This window comes from Micropterus salmoides, unplaced genomic scaffold (assembly GCF_014851395.1).
Source record: "Micropterus salmoides isolate LMB-PRFRI ecotype aquatic unplaced genomic scaffold, ASM1485139v1 Ms_hic_scaffold_1, whole genome shotgun sequence".
Classification (NCBI taxonomy): Eukaryota; Metazoa; Chordata; class Actinopteri; order Centrarchiformes; family Centrarchidae; genus Micropterus; species Micropterus salmoides.
In genome coordinates, this window is record NW_024040040.1 from 58,272,767 (window position 1) to 58,294,024 (window position 21,258).

Sequence of the window (21,258 nt, forward strand, 5' to 3'; positions counted from 1 at the left end):
ATAAAAATGGCATCCTACATTGATAAAGACTCAATTAGTAAACTAAGAACAATGTATCTAACACTTCCTACCTTAAGCAAAAGATGTCTTCATTCCCAACCTGTGTCTCATAACATTTGGTTTGATATTGCAAAGTAAGGATAATGAACTCTGTGGTAACACAATTGTATGTCTAGCTAAATTTTTCATTCACAAATTGAATTGTGAAATCATCTACCAAATTTGCTGTTTTTTAAAATGAATGAATAAATCATTCAAAAATCTAAAAGGTCCTAAAGAAAAAAAAAATCTGAATAGCTGAACAACACCTGAATTCTTACCTTTTGGCTGTTTATTTATTTTATTTATTTATTTATTTGAATGTTTCTTTTTTTTTAATTCATCCTTATTGTTGTTACTGACACTACATACATTTCCTATTTTTATATTAAGAGCTGCTCCTTCTGGCTATATTTTCTCCGTATCTTTATTTTGAAGAAACTGATTATATGCAGCCATGTCTGTCTGTAAATTTTGCATTTTCAATAAAAAAAACAACAACATCTGGAACCTCCACGGCAGGCAGTACTTGGGTACCTACAGGTGTTACCAGGGGAAACCCGGAAGTGAGAGAAAAATCAGGCAAATCCGCCTTATAAGAGAAAAAGAATAGTAAATAAACAAGCATGGAAACCAACACTGATGTTAAAATTGTAAGACCAAAATATATTTTAGATCATAGATTTTAGATGTTACATAGAACACATGGAGTCAGAGGAATGCTATCACCTTACTCCACACTTTGCCTAATAGGCCTGCTGCTGTTTTGACATACAAGAGTGCATTGACATTGACAAATTTAGATTGACAATTAGGCTACCTCTCATCCACTCTGTAGGGCGAGATTCTGAAAGATGTATAAACCAGGCAGTTGGAAAGTAATAAAACGAAAAATAAAAAGTGCACCATGTGTCAGAATTGTAAGCTAACATATAATATCACAAAGTGCTGTCCCGTTCCTGTTCACAGCATTTTGAGCTTCGCCGAAGCCGCATAGTCAATGCTTGTGAGTCCACCATACGCGGCCGCAGCGCGTCCCAGAAGCGGCTTTCCGCTCCGCTCCGCAGAGAATAGGTAGCAGGTCTATATTTGCCGCTAGCCGCGTCATGGGCCTTTCAGACAGACTGCGACGATAGCACTTCTGCGCTGTGAAACCCATTAATTTCAGAGGCTTGTTCGTCGAGCAAAGCGCAAGCGCAGCACAGCGCACTGCTCGGCGACCTCGCGCGCACGCCGCAGTCAAAGTTCAAAATAGTCTCACTTTTACGGTTTTGCGCTGAGCCCCAGTAAGCGCAGCGCAAATCGCTTCGTATCTGAAAGGGCCATCAAGCAGCACAGAACAGATCGAACCAGGCAGGAAGTCATTCACAGAAAGGCATAGAGAATCCGGTCAATTTTCAAAATAAACCACCCTGTGGAGACTCCCGATCATAAAACAATAATGAACACGGTTAAAAGGGACACAAAAAGAAATTATTTAACTATGTACATCTACACAAATGCAAACACTGATTACCAAGTCAACAAAATCTAAACATGTCAGCAAAATCAGACAAAACGCTCTGATTCTGAAATTGTCTGTGGGAAATGGAGCCTGAATAATAACAAGTAAATGACGTGGGGCAGGCTGCACGCTCCGCTTCTGAAATGCTTCTGAGATGCTTCCAATGGACTTTGATGCGGGGCTGTGGATGAAGTAACGAAGTCTTCTTCAGAGTTGTTGCCCAAATATGTGTTTGAGATTTCTGTTGCACATATGTTTCGCAGGATAAGCGGCTGACGATGGATGGATGGATATTTTGTGTGCCTGTTTTAGTATCATATCTAAGTAGAGATCCTCTCTTGGGTACACAACTTTTTCGCCCCTGTAATATTATTTCTTATGATGACAAAACGGCCTAACATCTAAAATACAGGCGACAATGGTCTTATTTTGAAACGCATGAACAGGAAGAAGGTGTCAATTCCAGCAAACTTGACACTTCCTTTTTTTTTTTACACAGTATCATTAGCTAGCTAGCTGTGCGATAATCTCTTATTGAATTACTGCTGTTTTATCATTCCTGTAGTTGTAGCCGTTATTTAAATATGAATACGGTTCTGTCGAGAGCCAACTCTTTGTTCGCCTTCTCTCTGAGCGTCATGGCGGCCTTAACTTTCGGCTGTTTCATCACGACAGCGTTCAAAGACAGAAGAGTTCCTGTGGACATCCACGTCTCCAAAGTCATGCTGTAAGATTCATTGTCGAGCGTCATGTGTAACAGCTGTTAGCATGTGCAGCCTATATACTGTATTATTGCTATGTAATATTTATTAATGATGCTTGATGTTATGCTGCACACGGGAAATGAGTAAACGGAACACTAATGTTAAGGTAACTTACTCGTGTATAAAGACCCAGCCTGCAGGCCTGCTGGTGGGGTTTGGTCAAACTTAACAGTTTGATATATTTACCCGAAACACTGCGGTTGTAAGACTCGGAATTGCATATCTGGCACAGTTTTAACGCGGTGTACCGGCTTAGTACCCGGAAAAGCTCTACTGAACGTCTCCCAGCTGCTAATGAATGAATGAAACGGAAGTCATTTTTTAAAGCGTTACATTTAGGCCAAAACAGTAATTTGACCAAAAACTGGTTAAATCATGTTGGCACCTGTATATGTGTGTATATACCATATGTGTATATACCAGCCTGAACTAATGTCACAGACCTCAACAAACACGTCTTCACCTACAGCCACATGTGTTCCAAAGGAGCCACCTGCTGTGTTTTAACTTTCCTTCATCTTTTCTCCTCCTTCACCTCCCTTCTCTCTCGCTGTGTAACAGGAAGAACGTTGATGACTTCACAGGACCCAGAGAGCGCAGTGATCTGGGTTTCATCACCTTTGACCTCTCAGCTGATATCCTTTAAACATCATCATTTCTGATGTGCAAGCGGCCAGACATTCACTGAGATAGCAGACTAAAGGGGCTGCAGAACATCTCTGAGATGTGTTAGGTTTTCTTCACTATCACAGTAATCCAGTGATAGGGTCGGCTGTGGCTCAGCAGGTACAGCGGGTTGCCTGTTAATCGGAAGGTCAGTCCCCGACTCCTCCAGGCTGCATGTCAATTGTGAATGTAATTGTGAATTTGTGGTGAGAGGTGAGCTCAGCCAACTCTGCTTCCCTCTGTTCTTTTGTTGTTCCTGAACTTTTCCTACATTTGCAGCCGATTTTTGACTGGAATGTTAAACAGTTGTTTCTCTATCTATCAGCTGAATACTCCACAAAGAGCAATGTAAGTCATAGTCGCCACACACACACACACACACACACACACACACACACACACACACACACCAGGGTCTGACGTTAGGAAGTGGTCCGATTTGTTAACCTGTGTTTGGTTATATACAACGTGTTCTTCAGATCAGCATGTGTTCCGCTGACTGCAGTCATGCTCTGTCGCCATACTGCAGAAAATAAATCCAGCTCTGAAAACAGGTCCTGCTTCGTTTAGAGGGAGACAGAAAACCCCTTCAGCTTCACAGGGGACCTTTAATTGGTGTTTTTGGTGCTGTGTTGGATAGGTGGGTCTCCCACCAATAGAAAAAACGGCTGCGTTGCGGATTCTGGAGCTCTGCCGGTGCAGCTGTGAATTTGCCACACGCTTCGGACGCTGCACAAAGGTGTTAATCATCACTTTGTGTCTCCTTTGTGGCGCTGCAGAGCACTTGGCGCTACGAGTACAGGTGGATATTGGCGTGTATATGTGTTGTAAATCATCCAAAATTACCATAACTTTCAAAATGGCCAACTTCCTGTTGAGTTTAGAGCATCACTCCAAGAGGCTTTTTGGTACGTCTCAATATGACACACGTGTCACAGAAATTTCATATATGTAGGTGAAACGTGCCGTGGGGGCTGCTTCGTTAGAGGTCAATTCCTGTTGGCAGCAGGTGGCGCTATGACTTTAAGTGAATATTGGCATGTGGATGTCTTTAGGGTGGGACTCTTTTATGAATCCCAAATTTGGTGAGCATGTAGACTGATGTTACAACAACTTCCTGTTTTATGGAGTACCCAAGTTCCTGGCTCCAGGTGAGGGAGAGAAGCCATGGGTACAAAGGGCAGCTGTGAAGGCAATGTCGCTGGCGCACATGGGGAAAAATGTATTGCTTCACCAAAACATTTTTGTATGTTATGTAAGTTTTGTATGTATATGTATACAGCACCAGCACTCTGTGAGTTGTTGATGCCATCAAGGAAGAAAACAGGCTTGGCCCAGGGCTTTGGCCACCGCTCTGGCCTCCTGTGTATGAAAAACTCTAACCTATTTACTTAACATACCAACAATTACAAGACAGTATTTCATTTATTCACCTGTTAGTTCAATCCACTGTAAGATCACGCCTGGACGTGTGGGAAAGACCCACACACAGCATGAGATTTTGAGTTGGTCTGTAGTTGTTTTGCTCCACAATCTCTCTGAGATGGTTCTGGCTAGATAGTAAACCGGTCTCGCCGTTTCTGAATGAGTCTTAACCTTGGAGCTCACAGTGTCCAATGACACAGACAGTTTACCTTCCATTTCTGACCCTGAACAGCTGCTAATTCTTGCATCGAAGCAGTTTCAACCTCATACTTTAAGATTTTAGTGTAAACCCTTGTTAATCCTCCATCCGTACCGTAGGCAATTTCAAACAGTTAAAAGCATTAAAATTGTTATTGAAGAATGCTATTAGAATCTGTAAGTTGAGTAATTCAGCCTATATTCAGCCTCCCCCGTTTTGGTCCACGTGGTCTCTTGGGACACACATGGGCAACTTTCTGGACCATGTTTTGAAAGCACAACATCTGAAACAATAACATTCAACAACATGGAATGAGCTGGCATCATCAATTCTGGCTTCTCCTGTGAATCTGTTAGTGTGTGTGACATTTTATCATTGAAATGGCAGCAAATGGGTGCAGACAGACAACAATCCAGTTCAGTATAACATGAGCAACAGAAACAATGAACACAGGACAACAAAGCACCAGGCTGCTGGTTTCAAGATGTTGTGTCAGAACAGGTCAGGTAACTGTCTTCTGGTCAACCACCAAAGTAAGGGTCAAAGGTAGTCCCCAAGTATGGCGGACTGTGGACAGCCTTTTCAGTCAGTGAGGCTCTGTCATCTCAGTTTCAAGTCAGTCAAGTGCACTGTCACCATGAATCATGGGAGAGAGATTCATCTCTCTTTTAACCTTTGGTAATAATTAGGAACCTTTGTCTACAAAATCATCATCACCTCTTTATGGTGACAGGTTTTGGAATAGATGGAAAAGGGTTCTACACAGTGGGAGGGAGAGATGTACTCTCACTGTGATCACATGTCCCAGGTTTATCCTGTCTGTTCCAATTGCAATTGAGACAGACTAGCCTTGTGTGTGGCCATTGTCAGTTAACCACTTTAGCCAACAATGGTCATCCCAGCATGCTTCTTGTGATGGACAGCAAAACTAACCCGATCTGCCAAGTGGTTAATGTAAAATTTTAAACCAGGCCTTTGCCGATTCACCAACAGAGAAATGTGTGGCATTTGCTGTGATCAATAACGGGTTTGTTTGAAAATTTGAGACCTAGTGCTCGCGGATGCACTGCTGCATTTACTGCTAATTGGTCTATAATACTCTACCGCTCTGTGCTCTGTTGGTTTGCTTTCCCCACCGGTTTTCCTTTAATAGAAAGTCACACTGTCAGACAGCTGTTGTAATGCACTGCATTATACTGAGAGGTGTTCCTAATGTTCTCTCACATATTTGTAAAGGGTGGGTAACTGTTGTGCATTCTATTTTACTTCATTAAGTGGCCACTGACTTCACATCGGGACTGACTAAAACAATAAGTAACAGATATTCATTTAACAAATACATAAATGTGTGTGTGTTTTAGTCTCTGAACCAGGTGGTGCTGTGGGATAAGATCGTCCTTCGAGGTGAAAACACCAAACTGAACCTCAGAGACATGAAGTCCAAATACTTCTTCTTTGATGATGGGAACGGACTCAGGTTGGACACCCACACAATGCACAGCTTTCACTGAACATTTCATGACAACCTGCCCTTTTGGTTGGTTTTGGGATAAGCAGAAATTAAGTAGTTAAAAGTACCATTTTGAGGTACTTGTATGTTACTATATTTTAGAGAGAAATATTGTACTACTTACTTGACACTTTTTAATTTAATTTGCAGATGAACATTTGACACATTTTACACACTACATGTGTATAAAATAAATGGTCCTCAAATCGAGCAGTAATCTAGACGGATTCCATTCATGTACATATGTGGCTCCATCCCCAGCATGGATGGTGCTCTGGCTTTCAGCTGAACCAGGAGAGGTTACATCAAATTTTTAGAGCCAACCGCGCAGTCACACAAACTGGAAGGCACAAGGATGTTCGCACAGAGCCTACTATGGCAAGCCATTAGTGTGACAAAACATCACAATTGTAGCATGTTTTTATAAAAAAAAAGTGGTTTTATAACGCTAAGACCTGCTTTTTACACCACTCGGTGTCACCAAAGACGGCATCGTAAAAAGCGGCGTCTTAAATGATTATGATCTCCTTGAAGCAGGGATGTGCAGTTAATTGAAATTTAATCAAGGTTTCGATTTTGGCTTCCAACGATTATAAAAACAAGTTAATTAAAATATAACGATTATTGTGCCACATGCCATTTCGCAATGACACTAGTTTTGTCTTGTTATAAATCAAGTGCAGCCTTTCCTTTACAGCGGCGCCCCCGCCCCTTCCTAAAAGCCCAAATGCCATCTCAGCCAGGCTGTTTCATGTGTAGAGCCAACATGAGGGCGTTATAACAACTACAACTTTCTATTCACATGCAAGACACATGCCTCTGGTGTGACAGATCCGGGTTCTACTCCCCGCTGTGACATTGATGTTTCCCAAGTCAATCAGTAATTGTGTTAATAGCCAAAATAATCCTTAATATGATTTTTGCCATAATAGAGCAGCCCGACCTTGAAGTGATTTAGAAGGATATCGCAGTGGCAGTGTCATTCATACAGCAGATCCAGGGTTTGAGTTCTGATGGGGATGTTTTACAGGAGACACACCACTTTAAGAATCCTCAATACAACTCTATAGGGAAAGCCTGTAATGCCAAAGGTGGCCCCTCCAGCCAGAAAGCCAATCATCTGCTTCAACAGCCGTGGTGGGAAACATATTTCAGCCAGTCATGTGGTTCCACTGACCTAACCGTAGCAGTAGAAGTGGGGGAAAACGCTTTTTTATTTTGGGGCAAAGTCATCAAGTTTTTCAGCAATTTTTATTAGATTTTAGAGCGGATACTATTCATGTAGTTTTTATGTCCCGGTGACCAGTAAAATTGCAGGTCTGGCTTCAATCAGATAGGAGCCTGGTCTTGTTAGTCCAAAGTAGCTGCCCGGAGGCGTTGCCAAGATGGCTGCCGAGTGGCAGGACTTGCCTTAAAGGACTTTAGGAAGGGGACTCAGGTTTTTGCTGCAAATTTACCCATTCTGGTTGGTAGAGTAGCCAAAAACTGTAGTCAAGTAAAAGTACTGTTACTTTGCAAAAACAAGTACTCAAGTAGAAGTAAAAGTGGTCATCAAAATAAGTAGCTACTTGAGTAAGAGTACAAAAGTTAAATCACTTGAGTAGCGATTAATTTAAGAAATAAAACAATAGTTAATAATCTTTTTTGTCTTCTATAATAAATTACACTTACACTCTCGGATTACTTTTTTTTTTTTTGCAACGGGCTTCGAGGTATGTTTTCTCCTGTTTGGTGGGCGTGTCTCATGTGTTACCCAATCAGCTGCAACAAGTTTGTAAACACAACGGTGTTAAAAGGGCAGGAAAATTCAGTTCGCTTGTGTACATGGCAGGGTGTTCAGGGAACCACCGTTCGTTTTGCTACGTTTTGTCTGCGCTGAACTCAGCCCTGAAGTGTTCATCTTTTTTTGTTATGTAATGGGATTGGCTGTCTGTCTCATCTCCAGAGCCAATAAGAACATCACTCTGACGCTGTCGTGGAATGTTGTTCCCAATGCTGGAATCCTGCCGCTGGTGGTTGGAAGTGGACACATCAGCCTCCCTTTCCCAGACACATACGAGACCACCAGGAGCTATTAGACAGACGGGAACACACACATCCTGTACACTGGTGTTTCTTCATGGATGTAAAGTCATTTTGGTTTATAATAAAAGTTGAGATTGGAACATCTGTGTCTTTGTAAGGTTTTTTAAATGACAATAATTAGCAAACTGTTGATCCACATCCTGTACCCTGCACGCAGACGTTGTTGACAAAGCATGTCCCGTTGTGAAGTGCAGTGAACAGCTCCTGCACACTCACGTAAACACACAATTCATTTCCAGTGAACAGGACAAAGAAGCTCTAATTTCCAAGTTGAAATATCTGACTTCCAACCTCAAAGCGTTCCAGGAGCATGGTGGTGCATGATGCTGAAAGTGAACGAAAACCATGGCTGACTGTGACAAAGTGTACACACACTTGCACCCCTAGCAGTGCCCTTGGTATTAATTAAAAGGATGGCAATGCAACAACTGCCTCTACGTTACTCGTTAGCTGTGTACCCGTCTAGCTACATCAGTTGGTGATCCTCAAGTCAGTCAGTGTTGTAGGTTACACTTTCTAATGTTTTGGCATTTTTAACAATAACTTTTATGCAGATGTGGTGGGGAAAGATTCCCCAAGTGCAGGTTAAGGTGTGGTGGGGTTGAATACAGCCCGGACTTAACTCCTCCCCTGGCCAACCTCCTTATTAGGCTTAGGCTATATAAGCCACCTGTGCTCCCTTGCTCTCTCTGCTTACTGTTTTGTTTGCCCTGTTGCTGTTTTGCTTTAGTTTAGTAGTATGTGAGTAGTTGCACGGGGGCACTATATAGACTACACCATTTTTGCTTTGAATAATGTGTTGAGGTTTGTAGTACTGCACTTAAGGTGGGTAGCGGTAGCACTCCTCAGCGTAGTCTGCCTCTCATGTGATCTCTGCTTAGTTTTGATTAAAGTTATTTTGGGGCGCTGGAGTTATATTCTTTCTTTATTTGAACTTGTATTAAAGCTGTTTTTAACTCTTGATTGTAATAAAGAAGTTGTTTTATCTACCTTTTTTTATTGTAGTTTTACATTTATTTTCCTTTCAGCAGTCCTACTCCCCAATTGTTTGTTTGTTTTTGTTTTTTTATTTGGTGTATTGAATCACGTCTATCTCCTCAGTATCGTTCCTGTTTGCTTTCTCTTTATTCTCCTTTCAGTTAATAGAGGTTGGCGTAGTTGGTTTTCATTTAATTCCCCCTTCCTGGTCCACCGTGCCGCACAGAAGATGACTTTCTGTACTGTAACCAGCTATCAGTGTACATGCAGAACAGGTTTTACTATATGATCACATGTATTATTTTAAATAAGGGTGTCACTTTGTGTTGAAAAGTGGTAGGGACATTTCAGGGCTCAGATTAGGGGTGTGACCAAACACAGATTTTGAGCATTAAACTGATAATTTCCTGCATTCTAGAGACATTTGAAATGTCTGTCTATATGATGGGAAACAAGTCATTTGGCCGGTGACAATTCAGACTATAAAAATATTGAATATAATGCAGTAATCAGCAGCTTTTTTTTTTTTAAATCCCAAATTACTTTGGGAGATCTGTTTTGTGTATCTTTACATTGCATTTCATGTTTTCCTATTGTGGAAGGTAACCTTTCTCATAGAATTTTTAACATTTCTTGTTGCAAGCTAATTTTCTGAAAACCTTTAGCAAGTGCTTTCAAAAAGCGGTGGGGACATGTCCCCAGTGTAAATGACACCTATGATTTTAATTTAAATACATGCAAATATACTTTTGTTGTCTCTCTCTCTCTCTCCCCCTCCCACAAGTAGGAAATCCAATTTCAAGTGACGTGTAGTAGTGATTTGCGATACTACTTAATTCCTATATGATCCAATACCAAGGCTGGTATTGCCGATATAGTATTTCGCTGTCTTTGCACACACATCACACACAGCGTCATTATTACCTTCACAGCTAAAACACAGCCAGGCGTGACTGTTTTTACAGTCAGCCAGAGTCAGTATTTAATCATGGGAAAAGGGGCTACAGCGGCTCACTTCAAAGAAGCTCCATCACAGAGCCGTAGTGCAAGCATGACTTTGACAGGTGGAAGGAAAAGTAGTTCCTATCAACCGAGTAGTTAGACCATCCTGGTAACAGTGATACTAAAACACACACTCACTCCAAATGACTGAGTTTAGATATTGATCCTTTTGAGTATCGATCGTAACGTTGGTATCAGAAATATCGATACTTTAGGATCGATCCACATATCACTACCCTGTAGTAGTATTTTATTGGTTCAAAACTGGCGTCACTGCTCTCCATTCAAATCAGCGGGGTGGCTTGGTCCACTAATATACTGTACTGTCTATGGTTCCACAGGTCTTTTTCTATCTGAAGGTCGAAATTTAAAACCCTGCCATAACTCAGGGTGGGCAGCCATCTGCCTACACGGGTTGGAGGTGAGGGAGAGGAGCCTACACAATATACACACAGAGGTACAGACAGTAAAGGTGATGTTAATGTATGGACTGAATGAATAATGGTACAGGTATTTACAGTAGTGTTAATGATAATCATAATGATTATAATAATAACAATAGGACTAGTAACAATAGTTGTTGTAGCAGAGGGTGTCGAGCAGGAACACGGGGGCAGCAGGTGACCCGCAGCCACAGATCCAGACTCCACAGCTCTAGAGCCAGAAAACCTGCAGGAAGTGATAGGAGAGAGGAGAGAGACGAGAAAGCACAAGACTACCAGAAAGGGGAGAAGTTGTGTTAGTAACATGCAATAATGGGATGAGGTTGCATACAGAGGGAGAGAAAGTAGAGGAGAGAGGAGCTCAGTGCATCATGGGAAATCCCCTGGCAGTCTAGGCCTATAGCAGCATAACTAAGGGATGGTTCAGGACTCACCTGAGCCAGCCCTAACTATAAGCTTTATCAAAGAGGAAAGTCTTAAGCCTACTCTTAAATGTGGAGATGGTGTCTGCCTCCTGAACCCAAACTGGAACCTGGTTCCACAGGAGAGGAGCTTGATAGCTGAACGCTCTGGCTCCTAGTCTACTTTTGGAGACTCTAGGAACCACAAGTTACCCTGCATTCTGGGAGCGCAGTGCTCTGGTGGGGTAGTAAGGTACCTTAGGGAGGATTGGTCCGAGCACAGATCCTTATGGAACTCCATGACTAACTTTGGCGTGCATGGAGGACTCATCATTAACATGTACAAACTGAAATCGATCTGATAAATAGGACTTAATCCAGCTTAGAGCGGTTCCTTTAATGCCAATGAAGTGTTCCAGTCTCTCCAATAGGATCTGATGGTCAATGGTATCAAATGCACTAAGCACTAAGATCTAATAAAACCAGTACAGAGACAAGACCTTTGTCTGATAGAATTAGGAGGTCTTTAGTAATTTTCAATTTGGGGCGGCTGTGGCTGGCGGTTCAATTCCCAGCTCCTCCAGGCTGCATGTCGAAGTATCCTTGGGCAAGATACTGAATCCTGAATTGCCTCTGGTTTTGCTGTTCCACCAGTGTGTGAATGTTAGTTTCTGTTTGAGCACTTAGGCTCAGTGTATGAGTGTGTGTGAATGGTGAATGCAGATGTAGTGTAAAAGCGCTTTGAGTGGTCGAAAAGACTAGAAAGGCGCTATACAACTATGGAGCATTTACATTCACCAGTGCTGCCTCTGTGCAATGATGAACTGTAAATCCTGACTGAAAATCCTCAAATAAACTATTGCTCTGTAGAAAGCCACACAGCTGTTTAGCAACTGCTTTCTCCAGAACCTTAAAGAGAAATGGAAGGTTAGATATAGGTCTATAGTTGGCTAAAACATCCGGATCAAGTTTGGGCTTTTTCAGAAGAGGTTTAATTACAGCTACTTTAAAGTACTGTGGTACATAGCCTGTTGATAAAGATAGATTGATCATATCTAGTATAGAGGTGCTGACTAAGGGTAAAACATCTTTAAGCAACCTAGTCGGGATGGAGTCTAAGAGGCAGGTTGATGGTTTAGATGAAGAAATTATTGTTAGTTGGTAAAGATTGAGGGAAGCAAAACAGTCTAAACATGCATCTGGTTCTACAGCTGTTTCTAAGGTTCCTGAGTTAAGAGATAAGTTGGTGCCAGTTGAGGGCAGGTCTTGGTGAATTTTGTCTCTAATAGCTAGAATTTTATCATTAAAGAAGCTCATGAAGTTGTAACTACTGAGAGCTATGGGAATACTTGGCTCAATAGAGCTGTGACTCTCTGTCAGCCTGGCTACAGTGCTGAAAAGAAACCTGGGGTTGTTCCTATTTTCCTCTATTAATGACGAGTAGTACACTGCTCTGGCATTACGGAGGGCCTTCCTATAAGTTTTAAGACTATCTTGCCAAAGTAAACGAGAATTTTCCAGTTTGGTGGAACGCCAATTCCTCTCAAGTTTCCGCGACATTTGCTTTAATTTGCGAGTTTCAGTATTATACCATTTTATTGCTTATTTTATTACGTTTTTAGAGGGGCTACAGAGGTGAGTGTCATTCGCAGCGAGCCTGCAGCACTATCAACAAGATGATCGATTTGGGAGGGACTGAAACTAGCATAGGAGTCCTCCATTACTGTGTGACTTGATAATGAATTTAGAGCTGATGGAATCACATCCTTAAATTTAGCTACAGCACTATCAGACAGACATCAAATTTTTGCCCAATGGCGTGTAGTTCAGCAATACAAACTCAAAAGTTATCAAACAGTGGTCAGATAAAGAGGGATTCTGTGGGAACACTATTAAATGTTCAATTTCAAACAAAACACCAAAACAAGGTCGAGGGTGTGGTTAAAACAGCAAGCATGGAACCCTCCATGCAGGCTTCTGAGTTTCACCTGTGGCTTCCCCCTTGATCAGAGTCCGTGTTGAAGGTGAAGTCTGACGCTGTCTGACAGCTGTGCTTCACAGCAGTGCCCTCTGTTGAGCATCAAAGTAAAGTGAAAAGGCCACCATTAAGTTTCACATACACACTTTTTCGAGTAATCTTTTTAAACATTACAGTTGAATTACAGTTTGTGTCCTGCTATGAGGACAACAGCAGGCCACAAAGTTTATATTATAGCCTACTAGAGTATATTTTATTTTAACATGGAAAACAGACTGAGACCTGGATCTCTTTTTAGGCTGTGCCCTGTGTACACGTTATGATGCACAGTAGAGAATCTATAAAATGAATTAAAACATTCAAAACCAAGAAGTACAGTTCAATTGCATGACAACATATTGATTTTCAATAACATTTGTAAACTGGGTGAGTGACACCAGAGTGCATTACTTGAGTTTGGTGATAGCAGTCCTACAAGTCTGTGGAGACTTCTGTCGTCTCTAACGTAATCCATGTCTGTGATTAGGTATTTTGTTAGTCTTTGAATATAAACAAGACAGCATTTTGCTCACGCCTCATGTAGATATAGAATACAGTGATGCGTTCTGCAACTATCACAGTGATAAACGTAATTGGCTTTAATGTGGAAGCTGAAGCATGCATATAGATCAATTCACCAGTCTAAGATCGACAAAAAGCTAGTAAGTACATGTGTTTCTAATTGACAGTCAAAAAAACATAACCATAGTTTTCTTAGCATGTTAAGACATGTGGTTAAAAGAACACTATTAGTATTGCACAAACTTGATGCTGGTAGAAATGGTGGAGTCTCTGTACTCTTTGTATTATTAAGTGTAGACCTCGCCTGCATAACAAAATGCAATGAGATAACTTCTGTTAAGAGTCAGTGCTATGCAAATAAAATGTCATTGAATAGCGTATGAATTTGTAACTGCTGACTAAGAATTTTGCCAGGCAAGGGAGCCTAGAGTTAGGTTGATAATCCAGGTCACAATCATCACCTCCCTTATGCAATGACAGACTGTTAGCTGCAGTATTTAGCTGAAGATACCTCATACGTGGAACTGTCAGGCTTCCGCAACTGAACAAAAGCTACAAATACAAAGCTGTACAAATTGACATTTTATTAAGTTTTCACACTGTGTACAATGTCCGTTGTCTGAGTGGAGTGCATCTTAACCTGGAAGAAACAAAAAAACAAACACATATATACACACACACACACACATATATTGAATTCACTGTACATGTCAGAACACTCACGAGCGCCTACTTTGTTCAAGTTCAGTCAACAAATGTAGGTTCAGTTTTCCATTTCCCATATTTTTACTGTCCGCTCTGTGTCCGTCTGTATACAACACAAGGTGGTCTCATGTTCCACCAGACGTCTGGTTAAACATGTACCTTCCACACATCATGAGAAGACTAATCAGCCTAGCTTAACACATAGACAAGAGGCAAGGGCAAACAGCTAGCCTAGCTCCATCGACAGTGAAAAACAGACCTTCCCACGACTCCAAAGGATTCTTTTATTTACATGTATCAGAAAACAATGTGATTTTAGTTTCCTTTGGGTTCCGTTGTTGTGTTAGTCCATGCGCTGGATGAGCTTCTCCTCCATCATACAGTAGAGGGCGGTGTGGGACAGGTCAGAGATGAAGGTGTCACAGGCTCGTCTGCTGATGCCCTTACAGCCTCGGAGGTCCAACAGAGTCAGAGAGGAGAGACGCTTCAGGCAGGACAGACAGCCATCTGTCAGCTCACTACAACCTGGACAGACAAAGACAGTAACTGCTCTCATTCACTTCGTCAGGGTAACGTGCTCTGCAGTTTTTGGTTTACGAGCTAAGAGAAGAATCACTCTCTACAGTTACACTCTAACTGTACAATGGCAAAACATCACTTCACATCAATTTCAGGAGCTGCATTCTCCAATTCATCTTTCATTCCTATCAGACCGTCACATCCCATTTCATAGACTGCAACATTTCACTGGCATTAAAGGAACTGTGTTAACATGTTAACGATGAATCCTCCATGCATGCCAAAGTTAGTCATAGAGTTCCACAAGGATCTGTACTTCACTGACCTGTTCACTTTATATATGCTTCCTTTAGGCAATATTATCAGGAAATATTCCATAAGCTTTCATTGTTATGCAGATGATACTCAGTTATATCTATTGATCAAGCCAGATGAAACTCATCAGTTAGCTAAACTTCAAATGTGCCTTCAGGATGTTAAAACCTGGATGAACTGTAATTTTCTAATGTTAAACTCAGATAAAACTGAAGTTATTGTTCTGGGGCCCAGGCACCTCCGTGACGCATTATCTAAAGATATAGTTTCCCTTGATGGGATCGCCCTGGCCTCCAGCACCACTGTGAGGAATCTTGGAGTTATCTTTGATCAGGACATGTCGTTTAAGTCTCACATTAAGCAAATTTCAAGGACCGCCTGTGGAACCAGGAGAGGAGCCAGAGAGTTCCAGTTTGGGTTCAGGAGGCAGACACCGTCTCTACATTTAAGAGCAGGCAAGATGTAAGATGTAAATGCTCCGTACTACTTTCTTTTCGACCACTCAAAGCGCTTTTACACTACATCTGCATTGACCATTCACTCACATTCACACACTGAGCCTAAGTGCTCAAACAGAAACTAACATTCACACACCACATTCATTGCAATTCGGGGTTCAGTATCTTGCCCAAGGACACTTTGACATGCAGCCTGTTGGAGCTGGGATTGAACCGCCGCCCTTCCAATTAATGGGCAACCCGCTCTACCTCCTGAGCCACAGCCGCCCCATTAAGACTTTCCTCTTTGATAAAGCTTATAGTTATGGCTGGCTCATGTGAGTCCTGAACCATCCCTTAAGCTTGATTTAAACTCCTGTGTAGGGTCTACATGCATAGCGATGCATTTATACTTGTGCGTTGGTGTTTCCGTCATTCTACAAAGACACCTCCAAACGCTAGTCGGCGGTAGTGCTACAGCGTCCACTGTGTTGACTTTTGCTTTTTTCTGTGTTGAATTTCCGGTTTAGCGCTCTGCTAACGTAAATGGTGGGTAAAATTGTATCTGTGCGGCTGTTATAGCCTTTTCAAATGTTATCAACCAAATAGATCACATTCAGATAGTGAAACGAGTCATTTTGCTTGGGTTGTGACAGTCAAATATATTGATCCACCGTGTTACAGCCGCTGGTTTGGCCGCTAGTAAAAGTTACTTTAATGCACGGGGCACTTCCTGTCGGCTTGGCAGCATTGCAAGGCTACCTAGCAGACCAATCACAGTTCTTACGGTCCACGCTGACTCCACGTGTAGGTACGTTTTTGAGGAGGTGCATGTCAGGCTACGTTGTAGGCAACAGCGTAGGGTAGGGGGCTACACAGAGGCTACGCCATTGATTTGACGCAGAAGTATAAATTGCACTTTAGTTATACTGCTATAGGCCTAGACTGCTGGGGGACTTCCCATGATGCACTGAGTTTCTCTCTCCTCCTCTCTCCTCCTCTCTCTCTCCCTCTGTATGCATTCTTATCCCATCCCACCCTTTAAGGACTTTTTTTTTTTGTTTGTTTTTTTTAAATCGGGACCTTCAGTATGTGTATCAAGTAGCTCACGAAAAATATGGTGGTCCAAAGTCAGCAGGTTCTATTTCAAAGTGCTAGATCTCGTCTGCTGCTGTGTAAATACCAGTGAGGGAGCAGACTCGGGATGGAAGAAAGGCTGTGTGCTTAAACACCCACCTGCCAGCGTGAGTTCAGTGAGGTTGTTGCGGGTGGGAGTTCCGGCTGCTGCCAACAGGGCGATGGACGAGTCAGTTATGTCCTTACAGTGAGCCAGGTCCAGCCTCTCCAGCTGGGGCATGTGGCGCTGCAGCAACCTCAGAGTGGACTCACTAACGTCCAGACCAGACAGACGCAGCGTCACCATGTTCCTCAGTCTGCTGCGAGACAACTCTGCCACATAAACAGGATTATTAATACAGCACTTCTCTGGAAACATGACTATAGCAGTTCTTACACTTTTTTTTTTTCCCCCTCTCCATCAAGGACCACTAAAGTGACACAAATTAGACCCTTTACACCTTTTAACATGACTTTGTCCCAGGGTCACCCCTCATTTTTGCTTTTAGAGGTTTATTACAGAAAGTGTGACCAAAAGAGTCATACACTCTGACTATGTGTTACTTATGGACTGAATTAGAGTGAAAATAAATTAGCAGTAGTAGTGATTGTTTTATAAAAAGGCATGTGTTTCACCCACAGACTTCACTCAGTAAAAAACTTTCAGGGCTCCAGACTAACTTTTTAACCAGGAGCACTGTGGCCCCTAACTGACAATTTTAGGAACACAGGCAGAAAATTTAGGGCTGCACGCCTTAAATCGACCTGCAACGCAGTTGTTCACATTTTCCCCATTTGAACTGTATTACTGATAAATGCTTTCGTAATTAATAGAGAAACTACAATGTGCTGTTCCATTTTAGTTCGGTCACATTTTAATTGAATGGTGCTTAAACAAATGAAAATACTGGAAGTAGTGATGCTGTTTCATTTCTGTAGCGACAAATTTCATGTTTGAAGCTGCTGTTGTGCTTCATTAAGGTGTCATGTTGAAACTGTGGACACATACACACACACACGCTGAACACAGCCTACAATAGACCTACCAAAAAGCACTCCTATAGCCTACAAAAACAATGAATTATGTTCACTCACTGGTGTCCATAAAATAAACACATCTATCTTTCATCATTTTTAGAAGATATATTTTAATGTTTTCTAAAGCCTATAAAGTAAATACGGCAGCGGCAAAGATTCAGCAGCCGTTGCCAGGGTTACCACCCACAGAGCGGTCTGTTCACAAGCGCGGCGCAGAGAGACTCGGCGGATCTAAGCGAGTACACAGGTGGAGTGCTCCCCTTCTGTAAAAAAGTCTGTTGTTTAAAACAAAAACACGGGGTCAGGAGCATTTTTAAACTTCTCCGTTTTAGTCTGGACAGGAGGTGCAAACGTGGCAGAAGGTCTCTGTTTTAAAACAAAAACGCAGCAGTGTGGACAGGGCCTGAGAGACACACACACACACACACGGCCAGCTGTGTGGAAGTTCTTAACACCTACTTATTAACGGTTAATGATTAATTTGGTTGCAGTCTGAAGCCCTGACGTTACAAGTCGCAGACACGGTGGATACAAGCACAGACCAGGTAAAGCAGCCGTGAACACACTGGGTGCAGTTGCTGGTTTGGTTGTTTGACTACGTCATTAATAGGCCGACATGCGGCTCTCCTGCTGCAGTGATAACAGATCGCAGGTGGAAAACTCCACAAAAAAGATTCTGTGTCTTTTGGGCGAGTCTGTAAAACATACTGCTGATGGAGAAAGTAAGAGGAGCAGAGAGAGAGGCAGGCCAAGCTGCTGGGTTTGCAGTCAGTGACCAGATGCTGTTTGAGACAGACTGAACAGAAGCTTGGACGGTAAAAGAATGACATCGGTACAGCCCCACAAGACTGCAGTACTGGACAGGCGTCATCACACCCTTCATGAAGTCATCTGTGATGCTACTGACCAGGGGGGGGTGATGATCTCTTTAATCTGGGCGTCTTTAAGGCCTTCACACCAGCGCAGGTCCAGCAGCCGCAGGTAGGGCAGAACGGGAGAGACCAGCGCAGACAGACAGGACCAGGATAGACCAGCCACCCTCAACTCCCTCAGACCTGGACACATAGAGAAGGACACATAGAGAAGGACGGGGGTGGGGGGTGGGATGTAATGACACCTGCAGGACAGGGCTATCTGTGTGTGTTTTCTGATACATACAGTGAGACAAAAAATGCTGCTGTCAAAATCCAGCACACATTCCGATGTAAACGAGGTGACAATCAATGCAAACTTAAAAAAAATAAATACATAAATTAATAATAAAACCAAACATCAAGGGCAGGGGTGACTCTCTGCTCTGGTGACAGACAGGACTTGGCTTTGCCATTTCTAATGGAAGAATCCCCATGACACATCAACCTGCCACAATGACAGGGCAACAAAATCCTTGGTGCAGTTGTCTCCCCAGGTCCTTGAGCAAAATCTGTTTGAGAAATCGTGATGGGCGGTAGTGAAATATTCTCACTTTTGTCTCAGAGGCCAAGGTGACGCATTCAAATTGCTCATTATATCTCACCAACAGTCCAAAATATGCTTTTTAATTTACCATCAGATATGTAAATGCTCCGTATACAGTGAGGAAAATAAGTATTTGAACAGCCTGCTATTTCGCAAGTTCTCCCACTTAGAAATCATGGAGGGGTCTGAAATTGTCATCGTAGGTGCATGTCCACTGTGAGAGACATAATCTAAAAAAAAAGAAAAACCAGAAATCACAATGTATGATTTTTTAACTATTTATTTGTATGACACAGCTGCAAATAAGTATTTGAACACCTGTCTATCAGCTAGAATTCTGACTCTCAAAGACCTGTTAGTCTGCCTTCAAAATGTCCACCTCCACTCCATTTATTATCCTAAATTAGATGCACCTGTTTGAGGTCGTTAGCTGCATAAAGACACCTGTCCACCCCATACAATCAGTAAGAATCCAACTACTAACATGGCCAAGACCAAAGAGCTGTCCAAAGACACTAGAGACAAAATTGTACACCTCCACAAGGCTGGAAAGGGCTACGGGGAAATTGCCAAGCAGCTTGGTGAAAAAAGCTCCACTGTTGGAGCAATCATTAGAAAATGGAAGAAGCTAAACATGACTGTCAGTCTCCCTCGGACTGGGGCTCCATGCAAGATCTCACCTCGTGGGGTCTCAATGATCCTAAGAAAGGTGAGAAATCAGCCCAGAACTACACGGGAGGAGCTGGTCAATGACCTGAAAAGAGCTGGGACCACCGTTTCCAAGGTTACTGTTGGTAATACACTAAGACGTCATGGTTTGAAATCACGCATGGCACGGAAGGTTCCCCTGCTTAAACCAGCACATGTCAAGGCCCGTCTTAAGTTTGCCAATGACCATTTGGATGATCCAGAGGAGTCATGGGAGAAAGTCATGTGGTCAGATGAGACCAAAATGGAACTTTTTGGTCATAATTCCACTAACCGTGTTTGGAGGAAGAAGAATGATGAGTACCATCCCAAGAACACCATCCCTACTGTGAAGCATGGGGGTGGTAGCATCATGCTTTGGGGGTGTTTTTCTGCACATGGGACAGGGCGACTGCACTGTATTAAGGAGAGGATGACAGGGGCCATGTATTGCGAGATTTTGGGGAACAACCTCCTTCCCTCAGTTAGAGCATTGAAGATGGGTCGAGGCCGGGTCTTCCAACATGACAATGACCCGAAGCACACAGCCAGGATAACCAAAGAGTGGCTCTGTAAGAAGCATATCAAGGTTCTGGCGTGGCCTAGCCAGTCTCCAGACCTAAACCCAATAGAGAATCTTTGGAGGGAGCTCAAACACCGTGTTTCTAAGCAACAGCCCAGAAACCTGACTGATCTAGAGAAGATCTGTGTGGAGGAGTGGGCCAAAATCCCTCCTACAGTGTGTGCAAACCTGGTGAAAAACTACAGGAAACGTTTGACCTCTGTAATTGCAAACAAAGGCTACTGTACCAAATATTAACATTGATTTTCTCAGGTGTTCAAATACTTATTTGCAGCTGTATCCTACAAATAAATAAACAAATCATATTGTGATTTCTGGATTTTTTTTTTTTTTTTTTTTACATTATGTCTCTCACAGTGGACATGCACCTATGATGACAATTTCAGACCCCTCCATGATTTCTAAGTGGGAGAACTTGCAAAATAGCAGGGTGTTCAAATACTTATTTTCCTCACTGTATCAATTTGGTTTTAATACTCATTCTCCACAGTGTCCTGACAGCAAGCTGACACACACGCTGCTGCACATAGCCCCGCCTCCTGTCACTCAGTGTGCAACGACTTGTCTCGATCGCTCCGGTTGAATCGCATTCATTTTTTCCTGCCAGTTTTGACAAGTCGCACCCTACTGTGCTGTGATTAGCTAGTACTCAGCACTTGTGATTGGATGCTGGCAAATGCAATAAGCAAGCCCACATGCAAGATGGTACAGAATAGTGGAGCCAGACCTGATGCTGTTCTGCTTAAAACACAGTACTATTAACTTTACTGACTAAGATAGTTGAGAAGATAATTTAGAAAGTACCTTCAGTCCTTTAATCCATGTTGTGTCAGTTTTCCCCCTGG

At 42.5% G+C, this 21,258-nt stretch overlaps 2 protein-coding genes across 6 annotated transcripts in view; one reads left to right on the plus strand and one right to left on the minus strand.

Moving 5' to 3' along the window:
- The first annotated feature begins 2,018 nt into the window (after window positions 1–2,018).
- spcs3 (signal peptidase complex subunit 3) lies at window positions 2,019–8,272 on the plus strand. Its single transcript, XM_038733307.1, has 5 exons — window positions 2,019–2,270; window positions 2,869–2,942; window positions 3,245–3,321; window positions 5,959–6,074; window positions 8,053–8,272. The coding sequence occupies exons 1-5, from the start codon at window positions 2,128–2,130 to the stop codon at window positions 8,183–8,185; spliced, it is 543 nt and encodes a 180-aa protein (XP_038589235.1). The 5' UTR covers window positions 2,019–2,127; the 3' UTR covers window positions 8,186–8,272.
- Window positions 8,273–14,124: 5,852 nt separating this feature from the next.
- The window catches only part of kdm2aa (lysine (K)-specific demethylase 2Aa), a 30,932-nt gene continuing 23,798 nt past the window's right edge, over window positions 14,125–21,258 (minus strand). For 4 of the 5 annotated variants that reach the window (XM_038733327.1, XM_038733319.1, XM_038733343.1 and 1 more), the window contains 2 exons: window positions 18,593–18,740; window positions 16,844–16,980 (listed from right to left, as the gene is read on the minus strand). In XM_038733327.1, the coding sequence (XP_038589255.1) occupies window position 16,980; window positions 18,593–18,740 (149 nt within the window). In that variant the 3' untranslated portion in view covers window positions 16,844–16,979. Of the gene's footprint in view, window positions 14,786–16,767; window positions 16,981–18,585; window positions 18,741–21,258 lie in introns of those variants that run through there. The other variant, XM_038733353.1, reaches the window with a different exon arrangement.

Excerpts from the sequence above, each read along its gene's own strand:
- spcs3 (XM_038733307.1), top strand. The coding sequence starts at position 2,128 with ATGAATACGGTTCTGTCGAGAGCCAACTCTTTGTTCGCCTTCTCTCTG. Across the intron at positions 2,271-2,868 it reads CACGTCTCCAAAGTCATGCT|GAAGAACGTTGATGACTTCA; the intron begins GTAAGATTCATT and ends GCTGTGTAACAG. Across the intron at positions 6,075-8,052 it reads GATGATGGGAACGGACTCAG|AGCCAATAAGAACATCACTC; the intron begins GTTGGACACCCA and ends TCTCATCTCCAG.